We start from the raw sequence: 26,116 nt of genomic DNA, 5'->3' as shown, positions 1-26,116 counted from the left end.
AGCCATTGGGTTGGGCATGATAGGGCTGTGGCAGAATGATAGAAAACCAACCTGAGGCCAGCAGGAGCCGAGTAGCTCTGTCTCAGAACATCACAGGACGAGGGAAGGTCAATGGTTGAGGGATCAAGCACACTTTAGTGTCATCTTTTAATAAACTATTACACCGCAGTGAAACTGCTCAGTACTCAGGAATATACACCAGAATAGACTGAGAGCATATGTCTTCAAGATCAAAAGAAGAATAACCCTTTAATCCCAGCACCTGGGAGGCAGAGGCAGGTGGATTTCTGAGTTCAAGGCCAGCCTGGTCTACAGAGTGAGTTCCAGGACAGCCAGGGCTACACAGAGAAACCCTGTCTCGAAAAACCAAAAAAAAAAAAAAAAAAGTACTAAAAATCCAGGTGGTTAGAGGCTTCTTTTTCTGTTTTGTAAAAATTACATCTCTGGTTACTTTTAAATATTTCTGCTTTAAGTATGGTTTATTTTAATAATTAGATAAAGTTAAGAATTTAGAACTATCTTTTTAAAGTATACCTTGAGAGACTAGAGGTTTGGCTCAGTTGATAAAAAATAAATAAATAAATAAAGCTTCCCTTGAAAGCAGGAAGACCCGAGTTTGATTCCCAGAACCGGTATGAAAATGCTGTGTGGTAGCCCTGCCTTAATCTCAGTGCTGGGGAGGCAGAGACAGGAAAACCCAGTGTCTTGCTGGCTAACCAGTCTAGCCTAACTGATAAGCTCCATGCCACTGAGAACCTTGCCTCAAAGAATGTAGATGCTGTTACTGAAGATGACACTGGGGCTGTCCTCTGGCTTCCTCACATGGATGTGTGAGCACACCTGAACATACACCAACACACAAAAAATATACCTTGGATTTAACTTTAAGTATGGATATAGTTAAAGTATATCCATGGAGTAAGTGATAAAAGCAGTAGTCAGTAGAAGAGGAAGGATGCAAGATGTGTCTGTGGGCTCCCGTCGATCAGAAGCTTAAATGCTGTGTCTTACTGGTGGCATAGAGAACCCTGAAGGCTTGCGCATTGCTGAAGAGAGTCACCTCTCCAGTAAAAGGACAAGGAATTGGAACTCAGGATGAATATACAAGGCCTTAGCTTCCCTGTGAATTGTTTTTTTTCCCTTAATTTGGTAATGATGGGAACATAATTAGCTATTATATTTTTGTGTGTGCGAGAAATATATTTTAGTATTTTTTCTGTATTTCCTCCCACAACCTCCAGATTTTAAAAATGACTCATTACATAATCATGGTATTATATGCATACATATGCAAATGTTCATGTACATACATGGGCACACACAAATGCACACAAACACACTGATTTCTGAGCTAAAACAAATCAAAATTCAAGTCCCAGCCGCTTACAGAATCCTAGTGTAATGCTGAGAGTGAGTCCTCATCCCTCTGCCCTCAGTCTCCTCATCATTAGCATGGGAGAAAGAACTGACAAAGGACCCTATGATGTCATGAATGTGTCAGAGGCTCTTTCAGGCAGTCCCCCGTTTTACAGAACCATATCTCTTGCCAGAACAGAAATGTGTCTTGGGTGACTGCATTTTGGAGTATGTAATAATGATAAATATGTCATACCAAGAAAGAAAAAAAAAATCCCTTTGAAAGCCAACTTTTACCACCAGCAAAGCGTGAGTTGAAAGGGATTCTTGGTCTTCCTGCTTACACCTCGTCTCCTCTTCCCTTGAATGGAACAGATGCAGTGCAGACGGCTCTGGTGCAACAATGTGGACGGAGCACACAAAGGCTGCAGGACCCAGCACACACCCTGGGCAGATGGAACCGAGTGTGAGCCTGGAAAGGCAAGTAGCACCCCGTGTCGCCTGTTCTCCTGAGACAGAAATGCTTCTGACTTGGATGGAGTCCGTGTGGTATGGTGGCATGTGCTATATCATGGTGTGCTCCAGCATACATATCCCTTTGAGGATGAAGGCGTGGCTTACAATTGAGTGCTGTGAAGCAATTTTAACATATAAAACATTTAATGTGTGGTTGATTTTTTTTTCCTCTTCTGCGAATGGCACTGAAAAGGTATTAGGAATGAGCACATTAGAATCAAAGAAATGCCGTGACCCTGAAAGCCTGGTGTCTGCATTGCTATTTTCCTAGACTTCTTACCAAATATATCATTTTCTTTTATATAGTGCCGTGATGTTACCTGGGACATATCTTAACCCAGTAAAACAAAACAAAACAAATCAAGCGTTTCCCCTGAGATCAGCCAAACCATCTGGGGAAGAACTGCACCAAACCCTTGCAGGGACCCTCTCTCCCATGGCTCTGCCTCTTGCTTCTGAGGGACAGTGGGTTGCTTGACAGACCCTGAAGTCACCCTCTGAGTGACTTCACTTCCCAGTAGCCGAACATAAGCTCTCTGTTTTCATCACTCGTCTCTCAAGGTGGTGATGATGGAAGAAAACAGAGAATGTGGAAAGTATCTGGTCAAACTGTATTTCGGAAGATGGTTTTGAATTAAGTTGAGGACAAAGTCAGCTCACCCTCTGTCTTCCCCAGGGCTGGGGCCTAAAACATTAATTCAAAGTGGAGCTTTCTGAAGTAATAGCTCAACAAGAAACAATAGACATACTAGCTTCTAGAACTTTCATCATCTGAAAAGACAGAAAGAAAGACAGAAAGACAGACAGGAAGGAAGGAAGGGAAGGAAGGGAAGGAGGGAAGAGAGAAAAAGTATATTCTTTGTTTAAAATTAAATTTTTTTATTTGATTTCTAATTTATTCTTATTTTTATTTTATTTATTCACTTTACATCCCACTCACTGCCCCTTTTCCTGGTCACCCCCTCCCACAATACTTCTCCCCTTTCCCTTCCCCTAATCCTCTGAGAGGGTGGAGGCCTACACCCCTGCCTCCGCCCCCGTGCCCCTACCATGGCACATCAAGTTTCTTCAGGACTAGGCACATCCTCCTCCCACTGAGACCAAACAAGGCAGCCCAGATAAAAGAACATATTCCACATGCAGGCAACATCTTTCGAGATAGCCCCAACTCCAGGTGTTCAGGACTCACCTGAAGACCAAGCTATACATCTGCTACATATTTTCTGGTCCTTGGAGCTGGGACTCTTCACCTTTTTCTATTCCTATTATTCTTAGGTTAGGTCTTTTCATGGTATCCCAGATTTCCTAGATGATTTGTGTCATGAATTTTAGAAATTTAACATTTTCTTTGACTGATGTATCACTTTCTTCTATTGTATCTTCTATGCCTGAGATTCTCTCTTCCATCTCCTGTACACCTGTTCCTGTTCTCTTCCCTAGGTTTTCTATCCCCAAGATTCCCTCAGTTGTGTTTTCTTTGTTTCTACTTCCATTTTCAGGTCTTGAACAGTTTTATTTATTTCCTTCACCTGTTTCTGTTTTCCTGTATTTCTTTAAGTGATTTATTTATTTTCTCTTTAAAAGCCTCTATCATCTTTATAAGATTGGATTTAAGGATTCTTGTGCTTCAGTTGTGTTAGAATAGCCAGGGCTTGCTCTAATAGGGTAGCTGTGCTCTAAAGGTGTCATGTTGATTGTGTTCTTTCCAGGGCCTTTAGCCATCTGGATGGCTTTGGTCCTGGACGTTTCCTGTTGTGGTTGGTATTGAGAGGGGGGTTAACCTCAATGGCCTGGTGTGGCAGGCCTCTGATGGGTATCCTTTGGCTGTATGGTTCCAGATGCACAAGTCTGATGAAGGTGGGCAGAGAGGTGGTGGGAGAATGGAGGTCCACCTGGGATAACAGACTACTCAGGGCCAATTTCGAATTTCTTGTGGAGAGTTTACCTTTGTATGTCTGGGTGGAGAGATGGCCTAGTTGTTGAGAGCACTGACTACTCTTCCAGAAGACACAGGTTCAATTCCCAGCACCTACATGGCAGTTCACTACTGTCTATAATCTTATGCATGTGGCATACAGACATATGAGGACAAATCACCGATACATGTAAAACAAATAAGTGAATCAAATAAAACTTAGTGTGTCAGTGGGTGCAGGATCACAGGTTTTTGTGGGAATGTACTTCTCGGGGTTTCCATAGCAGTTCTTAAAAATTGAATATGACACTAATCCTTACATAATCAAGATGTGATTTCTAAGTCCTTCTAAACACAGTAGCCCAGGGTCTGCCACCAATTGACAGTAAATAACAATAAGCATGATTCCTACCTGACAACTTGCTTCCTTGATTAGGGTAGAGTTGGCCCAGATCACTAAGACTGACTGATCTCAGCAAAATCATAGGTTGTTATATTGTGGTTCTTCATCTGTCTTCTGATGCACCCACCCACTGTGTCTGTTTCTGACACATGCTACTGCTGAGAAAACCACCACAAAGAAGCACTCCCAAGAATATGATGAACTGGCTTGTATTTAGTGAACCCATCATGAAGGGACTCCCAAGCTCCATGCAGTTTCATGGTTTCCCAATAATTCTGGACCACAGCTTTAGAGGAGGTCTGCTGTGCCAGGTTCTCAGCTTCTATTTTTGCAGCCAATCAGAAGAGAAAGGAATTCAAGACATTCTCCTAGCTTCTGATGGAGTGTGTGTGTGTGTGTGTGTGTGTGTGTGTGTGTGTGAAGGGTAGGGGGTGCTTTTAGGCAGCCTTCCAGAAGACCTTGTCTTCTTCAATGGTTAATGAATTCAGCTAGAGAATGGAGTCTAAGCCTTCCACGGAATAGGTACAGACCAGTGTCAACCCATTTTCGAAAAATGGTTGTATAGAGAAAATAAGTTACACTCTTAATTGTGTTTTAGAAGTTTGGTCATGTCTAATAGTTCTTATCAAAGAGAGATAGATGTAGGAATAAAGACAGAGAGATAAAGAGAGATAGATACAGAGATTGATAATCTTCTATTGTTTGGAATCTGTATACATTTTGTAGATGCCAAAGGAGATGTTTATGTTGGCATAGAAGTTGCGATTATTTTGTTTGTTTGTTTCATGTTGATTACTCAGGTGTGACAGTGTATTTCTTTTCTCCAGCTCATTCTTGCTTTTTGTCCAGGCCCTTCCCCCTCCCCTCCCATTCTTTCTGCCCTGCTGATTAGGCAGTAATCTATTTTGAGCAAGATTTCTACTACAATGTTATGTTGATGAATGGCTCACTACTAATGTCTCTTTATTTTCTCTGTTCTCTTTGTTAAGCCCACAAACATTTTTATTTCAATCCTGTTTGTGAGGCTGAAGTTTGAAACTCTCTTGTTTTAAGACTCAGAACAAACATGACCTGAACGAACTTGACCTCCACATCCCCCTTTGTGACCTCTTAGAAAAGTGCATATGTGGAAAATAACGTATGAATCCAAGAAAGGCTGGGGCCGAAAATGACTCAGTGGGTAGCAGTGCTTCCAGCACAAGCCTGAGAACCGGGGATCAGGTTCCAGAACTCATGTAACCAGCTATGCATGGCCCTACACAGGCCTGCAACAGGAATTACAGGAAAAAACAGGAGGATCACCTGGGGTTGCTGGGAATCAGTCTGGCTCCAGGATGAATGAGACACACTGTCTCAAAAAGAATACAATAGCAAGTAAAACAGAAGGACATCCACTTTCTCTTATGGCCTCTGTACATGCATCTATGGGCACATACGAATACTACTCTGTGCTCACACAGAGACACATACTAGCACGTGTGTGTGTGTGTGTGTGTGTGTGTGTGTGTGTGTGTGTGTGTGCACATGCATACATCCAAGTCTGATCTGATCTCAACTCAATCCACTAGCCATTTAATGCTTGATTGTTGTCCTAGCTTTCTGTTGTCATGATAAAACACCATGGCAAAAGTGACTTGGGGAAAGAAGGATTTATTTGGCTCACGGGTTCAGATCACACTTCTTCACTGAGAGAAGCCAAGGAAGAAGGCTGGAGGCGGGAATTGACGCAGGGACCATGGAGGAGTGCTGCTTATTGGCTTGCTCCCCAGAGCTTGTTCGACCCACTTTCTCATGCAACCCAGGACAGCCACCAACCACATGTGGCCTCTTGAGCATTTGAAGGGTCATTGTGATCTGTGATGCTACTTATGAGCAAAGCAGGATCTAGAGACAAGTTGTGGAGAGGACCAAAGATTTTATAGTCTGGACATTATAGTGCATATTTTTAATTCTAGAACATCGGCAAGTGGATCTATGTGAGTTCAAGGGCAGCCTGATCTACATAGAGAGTTTCAGGCTAGTAAGGATTGTCTTCAAAACAACAGAAGAAAAACAAATCACCTCATGGCTGGAGATATGGCTTTGTGGTATAGAGGCTATATTGTTCTTACTGAAGATCTGAGCCAGGTTTCCAGCATCATATCAGATAGCCCTTTCTCAGATGCCTTGAGAAGATGGTTACAGAGGAAGAGGCAAGGATAGCCCAAGATTGTACTCATCCATTCCCCACCACACCTTTCTTTCCTGGGAGGGATCATTCTTCTGTGTCCTTTTCCTGTCTCTTGTTTGCCTCTGCAAACCACTAAGCCCTCCACCTTCTTCTGCCCCTCACTTCTCCCTTTCCCTCCCCCACAGAGACATCACAACAGTCCAGCTCCACTTCAGAGGTTCAAGAGAGCCACAGGAATCACCCCCCTGTGGCTGTGGCTACAGCCTCTTCTTTTGTCCCCAGCTCAGTTGCCTGGCTTTATGTCACACATGAACAAAAGCAGGGAGTTGAAGTGGGCTCCTCCACTCCTTGTCTTGCTGGGGAGTTTTGTTGTGTTTTTATTATTATCATTATTTTTAACATCACAGGCCTCTTCCTGCTCCAGGCTGGAGAGTCTGAAATCACCAGGACAAGAGAAAAAAAATGTAATAAAGTTTAGGACTCTCTGTAATCGACCCCTTTGCTTTAGTCTGATCCTAAGTGCTTTTGTGGAAGTAGGTTCAGAAGAATTAAGTAGCTAACTCCCCCTCCTCCACTGTAATCAAAATTGGGGTTTTCAAATCAGTGCTATTAATAAAGCTTTTGATTTTAGCGAGATTGTGGAGTCTTGAAGCCTTGCTAGTAGATTCTGCAAATTTTCTAATTCATTATTGATTGGCTCAGCTCTGCTGTCTGTGCCCCATTTCCACTCCTTATTTTTCCAAGTACACAGACTAATTGAGCAGTTTAAAGTTGGCCATTAGAGCTACCCATTCACCATAGAGCCTCTTACTGGCTTGTAATTTTTAGAGCAAGCTGTAAATGCAAACACCACCTAAAAATCAATGAGCAGGATATTACAATGCCTGCAATATCAATTACACATAGAAATGGCAGATTTGTAGTGTTTCAAATCAGCACATGGAGGGGGACACTTAAAAGTGTGATGTGTTTGGTGGACAGCTGGTCCTAGGATGGCTCACAGCCCCAAGCTCTCCCTCACTGTTCCCCTTATTAAACACAGCACTGCAAGTTTGGATTTTGTGTTCCCAAAGAAATGGAGGGCCCTGCAATAGATGGATCCTGGGGAAGTTGGAGTCACTTTGGGACCTGCTCAAGAACATGTGGAGGAGGCATCAAAACAGCCATCAGAGAGTGCAACAGACCAGAGTAAGTTCCAGAAGGGATTGCTGTCATCTCTTGTGCAGAGGGATGGAAAAGTATTCAAAAGAAATTCTTCAGCTGGGGGCTGAGGAGAGAGAGCTGGTGGCCTTCCAGGGCTGGGAGGCCCAGGGTACCCAAGGCACTTTAATTCCCTGGTATTCCTTTCCTTTCCAGATATGCTGCTATTCATTAAGTTTGTCTGCCAAACAATTGGTGCTTTTGCATTGGCTGTTTTTAGTGATCAGGATATGTCATTGAACCCTAGAGTGTGGGATAGCATGCTCAGAGTGAGAAGAGAAATCACAAGTTAGTGCATCCAGCACTAACTGGGGCAAGAAGAGACACCATCAGTCTTGAGGATCATTATCTTGTTATTTTGTTGCAAATTTGGCTCAGGGATTTCTGATGGCAGGAAAGAACCTATCCTGAATCGGGTCTATAGGAAACAGGAAAATAGGAAATAGGAAAAGACAAACAAATAGAAAATAGAAAAAGAGAAAAGAGAAACAAATCAGAACAAAAGTCTAGTTTTAAAAGTCAGACAATTATTCTTTCTGGGCGCTTCTATTTTGCTTTTAAATTCAAAGATAGTTTAAATTTCAAAATTACAATGAAATTTCAAATTTGTCAATTTGAAAAAAAAGATGAACTTGATATTTCCTACTAGGGCTCTTATCATAGTAACTTCTTATAAAAATCTTACTTTTAAAAATCAGGACTCATATGTTTCGTTACAAAAAATAAATTCTAAATGTTATTTTTGTCAGTACAGATGCAACACACAGGCTTAAATTCCTTTACATATGTATTCCTGTGTGCTTGCGCATGCTTATGCACATGGACGCCACGGCACATATGTGGGGGTCAGAGAATGACCTGAGGGCATCCATTCTGGTCTTACTTCAGGGATCAAATTCAGATTGTCAGATTCGGTGGCAAGAACCCAAGAAGTTGAGTAATTGTCACCCCCCACCCCCCAGGTTTTGAAGCATTGATTAGAATGAGCTATTTTTAAAATGTTGAGAACTGGTTTTAATGGAAGACCCATTAACTAATGAAGCAATACAGACATCAGTCCCATGTCATACCCCATCAGAAAGGATCGTTCAAGTCGATTGAAACCTCTAACTTCTCATCTAACTCTGGAACAGAAATTCTCCTCTCTTAGCCATCAGCTTCTGCTGATAGGCTAGAAGCATAGGAACCAGCCCACCTTCATTATCTCAGGAGAATATTTCTTGAGTTAACCCAACTCTGATTTCCCTAATTCATGTAAATATACAAAGCAGTTGATATTTTTGTTCCATCCAATTTGTAGACAAAAACTTGGCTGTCTTTAAGAGTAGGATGCACCTGCAATAGTGTTTGCAAAAACTCCTTCCTAACCTAGAGGGTGTATGATCCCAAATTTAACAGGTTGGGGGTTGTGTAACACTGAATGAATGACCTAAGCCTGCCGGTACAGCGGGATAATTAATCTCTCAGTTTCCCAAAGTCCTTTCAATTTCTATTTGGCACAAAGTAACCTTGAAAGACCTTTTTAACTGGGAGATACAGCTAATGGTATTTTCAAAGCTGAATTTCCTATAGTTTCAGTATGTGCCTCCATGGGGAAAAAATAGTAGTAGCCAAACAAATTTTTTAATTATGAGATTATTTTTTTCCATTCTGAAAGGTTTATGGTTATAGATTTCCGTATTATACGGTACACACAAATCTGATAGGAACCACATTGTCTAGGAGACATACAGTTCAAAAGGGCACATTTGCATTCATTAAAGCCATATGCAGAGGTAAGGAGGAAATTATAATCTGCCTTTACACAAAAAAAGAAAGTCACAGACTGAGTTTGATATGCAGAGTGCTGGGATTGAAGACATGTGTTAAAGGGGGAAACTGGAGCTCGGGACGGTAAGGAGAGGGGAAGACTGGAAGCCAAAACCAACCTCACCACCTACAGCCTCCTCCCGCCCTGCTATGGTCATGATTGACAAGTCTCCCAGCCCCTAAAACCTCTGCTTGAAATACAGAACAAAACCTGTTTGTTTGTTTGTTTGGTTGGTTGGTTGGTTGGTTTGTTTTTCCCCTTCAAAATTCAATTCTTATAGTTAGGATTACTCCAAAAAATTCACTGAGACAGAAAAACTGTAAACTTTCTCTTGGAGCTCCATGGTATTCTGAGATAGTTGTGTGTTCTGAGCTGTTCAAGGGTTCTGAGGTCTCCCCGACCTCTTTGATGAATTTGGCCAGCTGCTGATAGCTGGGGGCAGGGGAGTTGTGTAACTTATACTCTGGGTCACATCTGGAAAAGACATGTGCAAAGTTTCATGCCGAGAGTAAATTTGCACTACGGCGTGTCAGCAAAGTGTACCTATTTGAGCGACACAGAGGTAAGGAAGCTAGGGCGCTTTCTCCGACTCCTATGAAGTGGGTCAAAGGTGAACATATGGCATGTATGCTGTTCCAAAAGAAGAGTTGTTGGAAAGAAGATGGGGCAGGACAAAATGACAAGCAGTGGAAGGTGGTGTGTTCCTGTGGTCTCTTGTGAGGGGGTCAAGGTAGAGGACCAACTGGAAACAATTTAGTGGCAGCACTACCTTTTCCTACAAAATTCTTACAGTTGAAGGACTACAGTCACTTGGGAGAAGGGAACAAAACCAACCTCAGGTGTTTTGTTTCATGCTTGACATACTATCTTCAAAACAGCTTTACAAAAATCTAAGTCTGGTGATGCATGCTTGTAACTCCACCACTCTGGAGCTGCGGGATAGGAGGATTGGGAGTTCAAGGTCATCCTCAGCTCCGTGGGGAGTTTTAGGACAGCCTGGTATAGTCTAAAAACCTAGTCTCAAGGAAAACAACCACAAAACCCACACATAAACTAGCCACATCCCATTTCACAGTTTTAAGTGCCAGACAACGTTTGACTGATTTACTTACATTGACACTTGAGCAAAGCTGGACCCAGAGGAGTTGAAGGGCTATAGAATGCAAACCTGAATCTGGAGCCATGTCCTTATTGGGGGAGGAGGACCTCCTGCAGGATACAGAGGTAGGGAGGCCAATTGGTCTCATGGATAAGGGGCCTGGGACATACAAGGTTGCCACAAGCAGCTGCTCTGCAGAGGTAAACCGCTGGATTATTTTCATAGAATTAGTGGTCAGTATCTTTCTTAAAATGAGCAGAATCAAGCTGGAAGACTGGGGAACCCTGAGTAGATGAGTGGCCCAGGGTTGTCCAAGAAGTCTCTGGAGATGATCACTGTGGTGAATCCAGCCCCAACACAGTAAGGATGCAGAGGCCTTCAGGAGTAGCCCAGAGACTTGAAGTAGAAGCCACCCAAGAGAGTGCTTTGAGTCCACAGATAAGTACTCAGTGTTGAGGACAAGATGGGACCCTAACAGGATGGATAGGTTAGAGAACCTTCTATGGGATGCAAGGGTGGGGTAGCCTTGTGGCTCCATGGGCGGGGACACAGGACATAAATGTGACAAACTAAAAATACTGGCCCAACAGCTTCAGGTAGGTTTTTGCTTTCAAGTGCTCAAGTGATTTCTTCTTCTATCATTTGCTAACTCAAAGTTGCTTCCTTAAGACCCAGCAAGTCATAGCTGAAGTCATGAAGAGTTGAGACATAGTTTCCAATACATTGTGTTTGTTGTTTTCCATTTTCTCAGGCCCAAAAATGGTGGGAAGTACTGTGTAGGGCGGAGAATGAAGTTCAAATCCTGTAACACTGAGCCCTGCCAGAAGCAGAAGCGAGACTTCCGTGAGGAGCAGTGTGCCCACTTTGATGGCAAGCACTTCAACATCAATGGTCTGCTGCCCAGTGTGCGCTGGGTCCCTAAGTACAGTGGAAGTAAGTGTACTGGGGCTGGAGCGTGTGGCTGACAGGCTGGCCTTCGGTCCAGGCATGGAAGTCACATTGCATCACAATCTTCCTCTCTAGTTTTGATGAAGGACCGATGCAAGTTGTTCTGCAGAGTGGCAGGAAATACAGCCTACTACCAGCTCCGAGACAGAGTGATTGACGGAACCCCCTGTGGCCAAGACACCAATGACATCTGTGTCCAAGGCCTTTGCCGGGTGAGTCCATGTGACATTTTCTTCATCAAATGTCCCGTTACCAAATTGATTTGTGCCTTCCTTAATAGAATGACAGCTGCTTTTATCTGTGACTAGCTTTTAGTCAGTGTTTCTCCAGGTGTAGTCCATGGATGCCATTCTGTCTTCATCATATGATTCTGATGCATGTTGTACCAAAATTTGAGAAACACTATTCTAGATTTTTCTTGATGCTTTCAGTCTCTATGACGATCTATGCAAAAGTTCTCACTGAATATTTACTATACCAATTTACATGCACACATCTTTACCATAACTGAGTGATTAAGGTTAAACCCAAGAACTTCCTTACACACACACACACACACACACACACACACACACACACCATAACTAACTGAGTGCTCAAAGTTAAAACCTCAAGAGCTTCCTAACAGAAGTGTTTCTTGGTTGAATTACCTGTATTTCAGAACAATGGAAGGAGGAGAAGCTAGTCTCTTCCAAATGTCTCTGTCATTTTTAACTACAATTGCCTCACCCAAACCATGCCGGCCAATTAGTGTTGGAAAGTGAGCTGAGAAACTCATGGCAATGTACAAAGAGTCTGACTGATGTCTCAGGGCATGACACTATCATGTGTTTTCACTAATCAGAAATCATTGATAGCTCAGCCAAGTTCTAAACTGATGAAAGTGTTCACTGTAGGTGGCCCATGAGCCAACTAGAGTTACTAGTGGATCAGGTTTGACTGAAAGATCACCTATGGGCTGGAGAGATGGCTCAGCGGTTAAGAGCACTGGCCACTCTTCCAAAGGTCCTAAGTTCAATTCCCAGCAACCACATGGTGGCTCACAACCATCTGTAATGAGATCTGATGCTGTCTTCTGGTGTGTCTGAAGACAGCATGTACTCATATACATAAAATAAATAAATAATTAAAAAAAAAGAAAAGAAAATCACCTAAGGGGCCAGAGAGATGGTTCAATGGTTAAGAACACCAGCTGCTCTTGTAGAGGACTTGTGTAGGGTTCCCAGCACCTGCATGGCATTTGACAGCCATCCCCTAAATCTAGTTCCAAGAGGATCTGATATTTTCTTCTGACCTCTGAAGACAAATACATGTGGTTCACATACATATGCAAGCAAAACATCTACATACATAAAATTAAATATTTAAGAAGAGAGCGTACCTAAGAGGCTTGCCTACCCCTCAGCTTGCACTGGCTCTCTTGTCATTCCACTCAATTGCAAAGCATTGAGCTTCTCAAAGACAAATATGCACTAAAAAACAAGACACGAGAAGGCTCTCTTCTCCTGCAGCCTTGGCTGTTACTGGCCAGGGTCCTCCCAGGAGCTCAGCGCACACCTCTTCGTTGCTTTGCTAGGGAAACAGGTTGCCCTGTCATACTTTGCCAGGTATGCAGAGAAAATGTTTCAACCTTGCAGATTGCACAGCAAAACAGACTCCCAATGTCTCTTGATAATTTGGAACATCTCAATGTTGGAATTCTAAACACCAGCAGGGTCCAGCAGGGAGCGATTTGATTTGTCCCTTTGGCTGTGCAGTTCTCTGGTGTGACACCAGCATCGCTGCCCTCCTTTAACTTTCCTTTCTGGACAGTTTTTTTCATTTACTCTGCTTTTGCACAGATCATTATGTCTCAGACTTTAATCTGTATATGAAGCATCTGGTAAAACTGGTTGAAATGCTGGTTCTGATTCACTAGAGAGGAGGGTCTAGTGTAGTGCTTCTTACCCTTCCTAATGATGTGACCTTTTAATACAGTTCCTCATGTGTTGGTGACTCCCAAATATAAATTTGTATTCTGTTGCTACTTCATAACTGTAGTTTAACTACTGTTAGGAACCATAATGTAAATATCTATGTTTTCTGATGGTCTTAGGTGATCTCTATGAAAAGGTCTGTAGACCCCACAGGGGTTGTGACCCATAGGTTAAGAACCACTGGCCTAGGGGTTCACTATGTCTACAGCATCCAGGCTGTTAGGTGACTGTGGGTTCAATGACCACATCTTAAATTGTGAACCGAGGACAATTTGAGTCCCCAACCTTTGCAAGTTTTAAAGCTGATGGCTTCTTTGTCATTTGTGGACTCTTATCACTGACAGGAATGCATGACTTGCCATTTGGTGATCTCTGTAGTACTTACCACTCATTTCAATTGTTTTCTTTTAAAAAGCAAGCTGGATGTGATCATATTTTAAACTCAAAGGCCCGGAAAGATAAATGTGGGATTTGTGGTGGCGATAATTCTTCATGCAAAACAGTGGCAGGAACATTTAACACAGTCCATTATGGTAAGAATCTGCTCCTATGAATCGGTGGGAAGGAAACATTTTAACATAAATTGTTAACTTCATATAATACAGAAAAGTATTACCGTGAAGGGCAAATTCAGCCTTGCTGTGGTATATTATTAATCTGGCTATCAGGTGTCTCGTAGAGGTAATTGTCTTTGTTCTTCGTTGCCCGCCTTTTATTCCTCCGTCCTTAGAGGATGTGTAATGTTCAGCAGAATACTGATTTTTCTGCCAAATTCTTTGCAGGTTACAATACTGTGGTCCGAATTCCAGCTGGTGCTACCAGCATTGATGTACGGCAGCACAGCTTCTCAGGGAAGTCTGAGGATGACAACTACCTGGGTAAGAGCACAGGAATCCTGAGTCTCCTTCTGGAGCAGAGGGCACTCACTACTTCTTTCCTCTGTTTCTCACTGCAAGCTTCCTTCCATAAAGAAAATGATCTTGAAGTCCACTATTTTATTCTTTCTCCTGAATTCCCCCTCAGACCACTGACTCAAGGGTTATGTTGCTGTGGTATTCAGGAGCAGGGGATTTGCACCAGAGCTTATGAATACCCTCTGACTCTAGTGCAGATGTCACAGAGCATGTTTTCTAAGAAGCATTATTTGACTTCATTTTTATGTTATCAGCTCTAACCAGGAGCAGACTCTTTTTAGGCCTATTCCATATTTTATTAATCCTGGTATGTACCTCCATTTCTCCTTTCCAGAAGAGTCTATCATGACATGCATTCTTTAAGCCATCATTATAGAAATCAGCCTATGTTATAGGTTTTTCAAATTTTTTTCCCTCACACATGTTATTTTATATATTTTCTTGTAATTGACCACATAATTAGTCCATACATATTCCTCATTTAAAACCACAACACACCAAAGACCTCTGCTGATTTTTTTTAGCAGCCTTCCAACCCAGATCACCTTCTTGCTCTTCAGATCATCTTATGTAATTATGAGATTTGCCCACTGCAAGAAGGGAAGAACAGGAAGAGCAGAGTGACAGAAAGGGATTTGGCAGGTTACCTTGTACAACTAGGCTCCTCGGGCCTCGGGGCTTGACCATAGCTGCTACTTGGCTCTAGAAGAAATCAAAGCTGTCTTGCTGAGTAGTCCTTGTTTTTTTTTTTTAAAAAAAAAAAAAAAAAAAGCGATTTACTGTTTCTCCTAGAATGTGCTGACAGGAATTCTATTTGCCCATCTGAGAGAAGCCTATAGAGGACTGCTCCAAGCATTCAGACATGATAACAAATATTTGTTGAATCAAATTTCTGCATTGTTGAAATGTCTGTAGGCGCTCATATATTCATAGCCAGGCATGCTAGTCATGCTATAGTATGTGTGACTCTGCTGAGGTCTTTTCTGCTGTGTCACCGTCCCGTAGTCTCTTGCTTATCCTGTACCAGCATTGCTTTCAACACAACAAAACAGATTCAAATCACAAAGCTCTTCTTGAAGCCTTCATCTCATGGGTCCAGAAAGACAATAAGCAGAAACCTAATTAGCATGGTCCATACTGGAAGAAGGTGATAAATGATATTGGAAATATAAGCAGCACACAGAAAGAGGATTCCAAGGATAAGGTGGAGACGAAACGTTTACAGCATAGAAACAGACCATAAAAGAAAGTTGTTGTAGGGGGAGGGAGTCTTTGTAAAGGCTTTGGGTAGGTATGTGTGGAGATGGTGGTGGAATGTGTGCGCATGTGCACCAGGGCAGATCATATCACCTACCCCTGCTCTATCTCTCTTATTACTCTTATCAGGACTCTTAATGAACCCAGAGCTAGCCCGAGGGCCAGCAAATGATCCCTTTGCATTTGGCAACCATACCCCCTGGGCTTACAAGCCTATAGAGACACACACACACCTACTTATTTGAGTGGGGGTGGGGTGGTTGTATTTCTTCCCTGAACAGTTGTGCGGTTGTGCAGCCATTGTTCTGACTCATCGTTCCCAGCCCCTCTGTGCAAAGTCTTTGAAGTCGAGCTCTGTAAAGAACAGACAGAGATCTGTGTGCCTGCTGCCGAATACAAGGGCAGAATCTTAGAGCTAAATGGTTTTACGAAGACATCATTTTGAACCATGTTACTATTGTAAGGACCTTGTTGTAAACTCTGAGGGACACAGGAAGCTGTTGGTGGTTTTGAGCTGCTGCTGCTGGATGTTTTCAGAGGAATGTTGTGGTGTTATTTTGAGCACCTCTGGTTAGGAAGTTGTGTCAAGAACTTTTAACATGGTGGTATAGACCTTAACTCCAGTACAGAGAAGGCTAAGGCAGGATGATGTGAATTTGAGGCCATTCTGGGCTACATAGGAAGATATTGTCTCAAAAATTTTTTAAAAAGAGGAATAAAGAATAAAGAGAAAGATGCTCTGAAGAGGAATGAAGCTGGCTTGGCCTCAGTGAGGAGTGTGAAGCCGATGCTGAGTGGAAGGGGCCCATATCCATCTTCAGTTTGGAGCTCTCTTGATTTGTTGATGGATTGAGTGTGGTATAGGAGGGAAAAAGAAAGGCCAGGGGCTGTTGTCCCTGGGTTTAGTCCCTTGCAGTCTATGAACAAAACATGATGGCAGGCACTGTAATTCCAGCAGTCTGGAGGATCAGAAGTTCAAGGTTACTTCAATTACATAGTGAGTTTAAGGCTAGCCTGGGCTACATGAGACGCACTCAGAAAAAAGAAAGAAAAGGAAAGGAGGAGTGGGGAAGGAAAAAGAGGGAGAAAGACAAAGGTCAGAGGTGTGTTAGAGTCAAAGGAGTAAAAAATTCTCAGGTTTGGATCTAAGCCACGGGAAGAAGGCCGTTACTATCACGGAGATAGGACTTGATACTTAGTCATCCCTACAATCCTTGTTGTTTAAGGTCAGGGCTGTTGCCTGCATCTTTAGCTCCTGATGCAATGTGCATATGAGAAACCCTAAGTACTCGCTGGATTGCTAAACAGCCATTGCTAGTGCTTCATAGAAACTGAAATTCCCCTGGAGATAAAGGTTCATCTTTTTCAAAAGACTATAAAGCCTTATTTGTAACTAATTACTGAACAGCTGCATCTGCTTTTTACCACCAAGTATCAAATTGAGCGGTAGCTTTACAAGAAAACGAACAGGACTGGATTGTAGCTCAATTGTGAACCATGTGTTTACAATTGAACATTTATTGGGCCTAGGTTCTGAGACACACAGACAGACACGCAAACATGCATATGCACAGGAACATGCACATACTCACACATGCATGAGTTAAAATAAGATAATTAACAGGCTTCTGGAAAGCACCTTCAAGTTACTTTTGGGGAATCCCATCCTACAACTGCTCAAAATATGTCAGGCATTTCCCCCCCACACACATACTTAGTTATAAATCTGAGCTTGTAGTAGTTTTTATGTTCTGAGTTCATCCTAATTAAGTTAAAGAGCATGGCATGAAGTATCCCTTATAAATTCATTTCTTGAGAGCCAAAAACCAGGTTGAATTGTTCTGTCCCTCTGTTCCAAAGGAGGAAAGTTCTCTTCTATTTTCCTTGGGAAAATAACCTCTGTCCAAGTACTGTCCGCCTCGGTTCCGTTGATTGTAATCAGCACGTGTGAGGTGGCTGACCTCAAGCGGAGTCTGCTGACAATCTTTTCTTCTCTCCTGGGCATTTCTTAATCTCCCCGTGAAAGAATGAGTAGAAAGTTAAAGGGGACTGGTCATCAGGAACGGGCAGTATGGGGAAGCCACTGCTCCACCCAAGGGAAGCCTCTCTGAAAGCAATGTGGAGTGTGCAAGCATTGATGACAAGTCACAGCCCACTGAGTGTGAAAACAGACCTCTGAGTGAGCCTCACAATGGTTCAAGAAGATCTGGTTTGTAAGGAGGATCTGGTGTCACCCAGGCTGGAGTGTGTGCATATTTACCCTTAGCTTGAAGCAAGGTGCTGTTAGCATCCCTTTAGGTACTTTACAGCCCACCACCCTGTTTTTCTAAGCTCAGTCATTGCATTCTGTTGCTAAGCAACCTTCATCCTTATTCCCAATAGCTATGTAAAGATTGGTCAAGTCTCGCACTCTCCTTGTGTGTTTTGAGGAGGAATTCTTTTCTAGTGGAACCTCTGCAGTATCCTAGTTCTGATGGCAGGAGAGACAGCAACTCAGGAAATTAGCTTCCCTAATCGCATTAGCAGGAAGTGGAGCAGGGGACTCTGGCTTTGGGGAAATGGTTTGTTTCTTGAGGTACTGAAGCAGAAAGCCTGCCAGTCAAAGGTCACCTTCCACGGGGATTCCCTCTTGTTGGGTTAAAACCATGTTGTACGGCCCCTGCCTTGTTCCTCTCTCTTCAGGAGATGTGACCATTTTTGTGATACTTATTTGCCTCTGGGATGCTTAGCCCTGGATTAATTCTGGCTGTGGGAAATCACTCAGCCATGCAGCACAAGAGAAAGCCAGAGTTTCAGTTTAGTGCTACCTTTACAGAAGTTTGCGGGCATACCATTTATAGGAACAAACTGTGAGAAGGGTTTTACATCATTTGAAGTCTTCTCTCATTATGCACTCACTACTAACTGGTATAAGAAACAGGTAGTGAGGAGCGGCCTTCTCCCCCAGTTCTGTTAGAAGCAAGAGAAGCAGCTGAAGCCAAGGGAAAAGACTTGAAGCTTAACACAGAAGAGACCATGTTCTTTGCAAACAAAGCCAGATGGATGTTCGATTTATAACTCCGGCACGTGGCACTTCACCCCTCAACCCCCGTTTGGGGTAGCTAGCATGTGACTTATGATGGTGTTGACAACACATCATGCTATCATGTACAAGTGACCTGCTTTGGAACCACCCTGGGGTGCCAAGGGAACAATCACATTTCTCTGTGACCCATTGGAAACCTGCATCTCACTCGGCTGGCTGGCCGTCAGCATTCAGAGCTAAGAGTGAGTAAGATGGGGTTTTCTGAGGCTCGCACCAGATATGGAAGTAAGCATCAGGATGAACCTGTTCTGTTCTCCTCTCTGGGTGTCAGCTTCAGTCACCTTTTCATTTTAGCAGCATCTGTCGCTGGCCGACTAAAGGTTGGGATCTTAGGGTTTATAGGAGTGAGCTGTGAAGTAGTTTTAACTGTATGGAAAGGTTCCTGCAGGCTAACAAAACGTGCCACGCTGTTAAAGAGCTTAGCCTAGGCATATCTCGGTTCTATGTGTAAACAAGAGAAAGAATGAATGAGTGAGTGAATTTGCCTACTTGACAAATGTTTGCTGTCTCTCTTCTTGGACAATTTTCCTGTCTCCCAAGCTGTGGAGACAGATTAGAAGCTGGTTAGAAGCTGGCCGGCCTTGGTAAATGAAGTTACTGATTGGTAAATCATACTTTTCTTGTTTGTACATCTGTATCTACAAATGTGTGACATGTGTGACAGAGCAGTCTCACAGAGGTGTGGTAAACAGTACATTACAAGCTGCTTGTTACAAGTGGAATGGCTGGCCATGTGGGAATGGGATGCAGGGTAGAAGACGGGCCAAAATTGTATGACAAGTGCTAAAGAAAATTGATCTCATCAGGTTTAATATATATATATATATATATATATATATATATATATATATATTTTTAACATTTTATTTATTTGATTGAAGTGATATGCATGTGCCACTGTGTATATAAGGAAGGTCAGAGGACAACTTGAGGGAACAAGTTTTCTCCTTCTATGTGGGTCCTGGGGATTGAATTCAGTTTGTAAGGCTTGGCAGTAAGTGTCTTTACCTACTGAGCCACCTTGCTAGCCCACACTGAGATTTTCAGCTTTAGAAAATTAATCTAAAAACATGAAAGTATCTCCCTCCTATCTTATATCTAACCAAATTATGTTTTAATGTCGATCGTGCCCTGGCTGTTGTAATGGAAAGTAACGGGATCCACAGAGCTATTGTGACATAAGCTGCCCAGTCACATCAGGTGGTTGGAGGTTTTGTGTTCTTAGGACTCAGTTCAATGGCAAATTGAAATACAGTCATTTTAGAGAGAATTTCTGGTTATACCAGGTATTGTGGCTACTGCTTTGATCCCCACCACTCAGGAGGCAGAGGCTGGGGCGATGTTGCAAGTTTGAGGCCAGAGTGAGAAACAGGGAATTTAGCCCACTAAAATACAAGGTTTTTCTTCGGTTGCTGTTGTCTGATATAGTGGCTTATGTGTATATCAGATATTAATACTTCAGCCTCCATCTATAATCCTGCAACTGTTGCTGTTGTATGGTTAACTTCAGGCTACTGAGGACTTCTATATCATATTTCTCTTAGTTTAACATAGAAACCATAGTAGGTAGGTGGTTTTCTTTATCTCTATAAGTAAAGAAACCGAGTCCAAGAAAGATTGATAGCCCAAGGTCACATGGAAACTAAGACTGTGGAATCATGGCCTGGCTGAAAAGCATCAAGTCTTCTGCCAGACCCTGCCTGCCAGGCAGGGTGTTCTTTCTTTCATATATTTCATATATATATATATATATATATATATATATATATATATATATAATTTATTTTCAACACAGCTGGTCACTGGCAGCACCTCACCCAATTCTCTTTTCCCATCTGCAGCTTTATCAAACAGTAAAGGTGAATTCCTGCTAAATGGAGACTTCGTTGTCTCCATGTCCAAAAGGGAGGTCAGAGTGGGAAGCGCCGTCATTGAGTACAGCGGATCTGACAATGTGGTAGAAAGACTGAACTGTTCGGACAGGATCGAGGAAGAACTTCTCCTTCAGGTAAACACTCGGCTGATGGCCAGTGGCTCTCTCTCTCTCCTCTCGGCACTGCAGGCCAGCAGACTTCTCCCCAACCTCTCCACACATTGCAGGTGCTGTCCGTGGGAAAGTTGTATAACCCAGATGTGCGGTACTCATTCAATATTCCAATTGAGGACAAACCTCAACAATTTTACTGGAACAGTCACGGGCCGTGGCAAGCATGCAGCAAGCCCTGCCAAGGTATCTGCTCAAGAGTTTCTGCCTCTATGGGTTTGAGGATGAGGGTTGGAGAGTGAGGGGCTCTGTTTCATTTATTTACTGATTTACTGATTTTTTTTTTTAAAGAACAGCTACGTACGTGCAATCTGCAAACCTTCTAACTGCATGCATCTTCTCACCTCTTTTACTCAGACCTTTCTGGTTGTTGCAGTTGTTAAGTTGAACTTTATAAGATTCAAGTCATGTCAGGTCACGCTGCATTTTCTCCTAAGAAGTTTGAATGTATGTGTGAAGCCACGCAGAATCAATACTCTCACTTTAATTTTCTATCATGTAGCTTTACTGGCCATAATTTGTATTCGTTTTGTTTCCTTTTGTTAAACTAGGGTCAGCCAACTATAGCAACAGGATCAAATTCACCCTCCCACCCTCTTTTTATTAATACAGTTTTATTAGAGGCTGGACACATCAATTTGTTAACAATCTGTCTATGGGACAGGTTTTGTCCTGTCCTGAGAATTAAGAAGTGTGGCAGAGATCATATGGCCAAGGAAATTGAAAATACTTACTGTCTAGCCTTTGGTAGTAAGTGTAAGAGAGTCCTTGATCTCAGTTATTTAGAGCAGGTTATTTCCTCGGCATAATATTCCTACTCTTTGCTTAGGGGAGCGGAGACGAAAACTTGTTTGCACCAGGGAGTCTGATCAGCTAACCGTTTCTGATCAAAGATGTGACCGGCTGCCCCAGCCAGGACCCGTCACTGAAGCGTGCGGCACAGACTGTGACTTGAGGTGCGGCCTCTGTTTTCCTTGTATCTTTCAAGTGGGCTTGAGGGGAGTTTTTGTGGGGGATGTGATGGAGACAAGAGTTGCCAGTCTTTTTCTAGCCTTCCAGTGTTTTCCTCACACAAGCTCCAGCCAGTTCTAAAACCATTTAGTCAAGATCTATAACTCTGGATTTCTTGTTCTCCTAAGAATTAAAAATAGTTAACAGAGAAGAGCACTTGTCAGAAAACAACTTGATCTTCACAACCCATTGATTAGGTTTTGGCCATACCACTAAGTCAGACATTATGTAAGAATCCTCATGGTGTTCCCTTTCCATCCAGAACAGACACTGTGCAGATTATGTGCACAAAAGTTTCAGTGTGCACATATAACAAACACATACACACATCAGACAGAAAGAGACAGAGGGAAACAGACAGAGAGAGGCAGAGGAAGAGAGAGACAGAGAGAGAGAGAGAGAGACAGAGAGAGAGAGACACAGCCAGACACAGACAGAGAGAATATGTTATGCATTAATGTAGAGGCATGGAGGGAATGAGAAGAAAATCCAAATATAACTATCTAGATATTTACATAATTCTGTGTTTAAGAAAGGTATGGCATCTGATGGAAGAAATATTGAGGGAGTGGAAAATTCAGAGTGTTTCTATTGCCTGAGAGGGTGACTGTGTGTATAAATGTCCAACAGCAGGAGAGCTGTATTGTACAATCTGTATGCTGAGTCTGTGAGATTATTTGCATGGACTAATACAGGAATGCGATAAGGTCTCTCCATTCACAAGGAGCAGAGTACAGACAGAAGCATTTGGAAGTTCCGCATTGCCATGCCAGCCAGGTCTTCATAGTGTTAGCTACCTGGCGCAGGAGTACAGATTATAAGGTCCTCTTATGTGTCTGAGAGGAAAACAGTGCCATGATCAATTAATCATGTTCTATCCTAGGAGTCAGAGGGGCAGCAGTGACATGTGCATCATAGGTCTTCCAGCCCTGACCTGAGGCTCTTTCCACCCTGCCACTCCTTTTCTGAAGCTATTGTCACTGGGTTGTTCAGTAGCTTGCCAATAAGTAGGAACAAAAGTCACTGTAAAAGTAAGATGTTAAAAAGTTAAAAAAAAAAAAAAAAACAAACAAAAAGAAAAAGAAAGGAAACATTTGGCAGTGCTATATTTTAGGTGGTGTCATATAAACCTATTTGCTTCAGTCAATTGAGTTACACTAGTTAAGTTAGAATTAAGTTAAAATTAAGGAGTCCTTTGATGGGAAGTTAAGCTGAAGTGTCACTGAATTCTTGCACAGCTTCCTTGAGATGCAAGGTTAACAAGCTGAGGAAGATGGCATTCTCAGATTGTCTTAAATCTAGCCATTGCTACATCTCCTACCATTCTCCAAGTAATTATGATAGAATAAGCCATCCCTAAGATCCGGGTTTCTGTTTGGCTTTCGTGTTTGTTGTTGCTATTGCTGTCACAGAAGTGGACATGAAACCTAGACAATTATACATGTTAGGCTAGTGTCCTGCCATTGAGTTAACCCCAGCTTTCCCTCTGCATTTTAAGATAGGGTATCACTAAGCCGAGAACTATTTTTGCCAGCTATATATAATATCCCCACAGTAATAGGATAGGTTTTATGATTCTATTAATACAATTAATAGTCTATAAATTTTTTCAGATACTACTACTACTGCCTTAGTCGTTGGGCTATAGCTATTAAGAGAAACCATGACCAAGGCAATTCTTATAAAAGAAAGCTTTTAATTGGGGCTTGCTCACAGTTTCAGAGGCTTAGTCCATTATCTTCACAGCAGGGAGCATGGCTGAAGATAGGCATGGAGCTAAAAGCTATACCATGATCCTTAGGTATATGTGTGTGGTGGGGGCTGGCATGGCCTTTTGAACATCTCAGTGACACCCTTCTTCCAAAAAGGCCACACTCACTCCACCAAGGCCACGCCTCCTAAGCCTTCTCAAGCCATGCTTCTCCTTGATGACATTCAAATAGATGAGCCTATAGGGGCCATTCTTATTCAAACTACAGCATAGATTGTATCATTATTTTATACACAAAAATATTAAACCTGACTGTTGCTAAGCAGATTGCTTCAGATCACACTGGCTAACATAACAGCCGAGGCTTAAATGTGGCCCATCCAATGGAAGAGGCTGTGTACTTCGGCTCTGGAAGACAGCTGCTTCCATTCTTAACTTTGTTAATGCTGTAGTCATGCACCCTATTCTGCAACTCCATATATGAGGAATTAATCTCTACCAGTGTGTGTCCTGCTTCATTCATTCATCCACACTGGGACTCCACTGACTCAGACTGGGGCTAGTCACATCCTGAATGACACATGTAGTTTCTGTAGGTCTGCTACCTCAAACATTAAACCTCCTACTCTTAAGGTGGCAAAGAAAACGAATCTTCACAAGGCATTTCAAGAAACAGAATGTGTAAAAGCAAACTAATAATATTCAATAATCCTATTTCAAGCTTATCCAGCAAATATCCTTTTCAAAGAGGAATTGATGTTTGTACTGTTAGTTCAAGAACCAAATACTTTTCTCTTTGAGCAATCTCAAGACGTAATTCAGGATGCCACAGTTCTGGTTTCTCCTGCAGTAGACACTGTTAAGCATAATGTTCACACAGATGCTAAAAGCCAAAGCCAGTGCAGCAGAACATAGATTCAACTCAGAAAAGTGTCACCTTACGTTGCACAGAGTATCACAAGGATACTGCCTCCTCATTGGCTGATTTTTAAAGTGAGCTAAAACTCAGCACAGTGACTTAATGGTCTGTGAGGAAAGTAGGGAAATAGGGGCAGGAAGATTGAGAGTTTGAAGCCTGCCTAAGATACAATGTAAGACCTTGTCTCTCAATAACCAAAGGCCTAGGATGCAGCCTGGACATGCATGGGCAAGGCCTGGGGTCTGCTCTCCAGCACTGCAAAAAATTAAGGGAAGGAGGCAAAAATAGAAGTTGCCTAGAGACTCAAATACCAAGGATAGCATAGTTGTAATAATAATAATAATAATAATAATAATAATAATAATAATAATAATTTATTGCATATCCTCCACAGGTGTTAAGTGCTACTCTCTACCTTGTCTCATTTGATCTCCCACCTAGTGATCGACTCAGGCTGTCTCTGCTAATAAGCATGAGAGCTTCCATTCATACCCAATATTTGCTGATTAAATAGTACATACTCTAATTTTTGTTTATATTCTTGTCATAATACCAGATAAAACTTTGGCCTGATTTTTTTTATTCAGATCAATAGTGAGGTCAGTGTGTTATTATTCTCTAAATTCCCTGTTTAGAGTCAACTTTTAAAAACATTTTGTTTTTTTGGAAACTCTGCAGAGGCCAAGTGGGGACAAGAGCCGGAAGCACAGAGCTGAATGACCAAAGCAGTTCTGATTGCAGATAAGAAGGAGAGGGGACTTCATCCCTGTCTTCTCATAGAGGTAGCAGATCAGAGTGTGGAGGAAGTCAAAAGCAGAAGGCAGAAAGAGTTCAGGATTAGCTTTAGAGCCAAAAATAAAAGGGGGGAGGGGGCAAGCTTATGGCTTGTGCCTATACTCAGCTAAAAACTTTGGCTTTCAGTCAAGTGCTCAGATGCATCTCTCACTACTGGCTTTTTACTGACCGTTTGGAAAATTAAAGGGCCCTGCTAAAATATGCAGAGTCACAAACCAAGCCTAAGAAAGATGCACTGTCCGTTTTGCCCATCTGACAGTTCCATCTAATCAAAACTCATGCTGAAATCTGGCCAATCAGCTGTGAGCTCAACTGAGCAAACAGAGAGGGAACGGTAACTGGTTGGTCAGACTCCAAAGTAGTTTCTCCCAGGCATGTTCATGGGATCACTAGTCAGATGAAGCAACTCTTAGCCTGTGTATTTGAGAAGCCCTCCAAAACGGGTCTTCTTCATATGGAAGTTCATGATACTGATGAACATTGTGAAGCTCTAAAGATATACAGTATAGAAATCCAGTTCTTCTGGTAGTTCTCAAAATCATTTAATCCAGCCCCCATATCTACCCTACATGTGTGTAACACATTTATCTTATTCTCACTTATTAACATATTAAAACACAGGTTTTATTTTACCTTTTCAGTGTTGGTGGCTGAACACAGCACTTTTTGCCTACTGGGCAGGGCTTTACCATTATATCCCCAGTTTTCAGATTTCTGAGGCAGGAGCTCTCTATGTAGCTCAAGCTGGCTTTAAGCTCACAGCTCTCCAGCTCCCACCTCCCAAGAACTGAGATACACATATACACCTGACTAGAAGATACTATCCTGAAATATAATAGTTAAATATAATAATAGCATTTTATTTCCCGTAAAATGAATTATAAGCACACCATACTGAAGAACAGACCACTGTCCAGAAAGAATATAGGACAAATTAGTTATCATTTAGAGTTCAGTTGTTTTTATAGATTCTTCTTGGAGATCTCT

General features: G+C 42.3%; 1 protein-coding gene across 4 annotated transcripts in view; it reads left to right on the top strand.

Annotated features, from left to right (window-relative positions):
- Adamts9 (ADAM metallopeptidase with thrombospondin type 1 motif 9) overlaps positions 1-26,116 on the top strand; it is a 170,572-nt gene that overhangs the window by 40,005 nt on the left and 104,451 nt on the right. For all 4 annotated transcript variants that reach the window (XM_076940139.1, XM_076940140.1, XM_076940141.1 and 1 more), the window contains 9 exons: positions 1,732-1,836; positions 7,403-7,548; positions 11,221-11,402; positions 11,493-11,629; positions 13,809-13,926; positions 14,176-14,271; positions 20,491-20,657; positions 20,750-20,879; positions 21,523-21,649. In XM_076940139.1, the coding sequence (XP_076796254.1) occupies positions 1,732-1,836; positions 7,403-7,548; positions 11,221-11,402; positions 11,493-11,629; positions 13,809-13,926; positions 14,176-14,271; positions 20,491-20,657; positions 20,750-20,879; positions 21,523-21,649 (1,208 nt within the window). The remainder of the gene's footprint in view (positions 1-1,731; positions 1,837-7,402; positions 7,549-11,220; positions 11,403-11,492; positions 11,630-13,808; positions 13,927-14,175; positions 14,272-20,490; positions 20,658-20,749; positions 20,880-21,522; positions 21,650-26,116) is intronic.

Source organism: Arvicanthis niloticus, chromosome 9 (assembly GCF_011762505.2).
Source record: "Arvicanthis niloticus isolate mArvNil1 chromosome 9, mArvNil1.pat.X, whole genome shotgun sequence".
In the NCBI taxonomy this organism is placed as follows: Eukaryota; Metazoa; Chordata; class Mammalia; order Rodentia; family Muridae; genus Arvicanthis; species Arvicanthis niloticus.
This window is presented reverse-complemented; position numbering and strand designations above follow the sequence as displayed.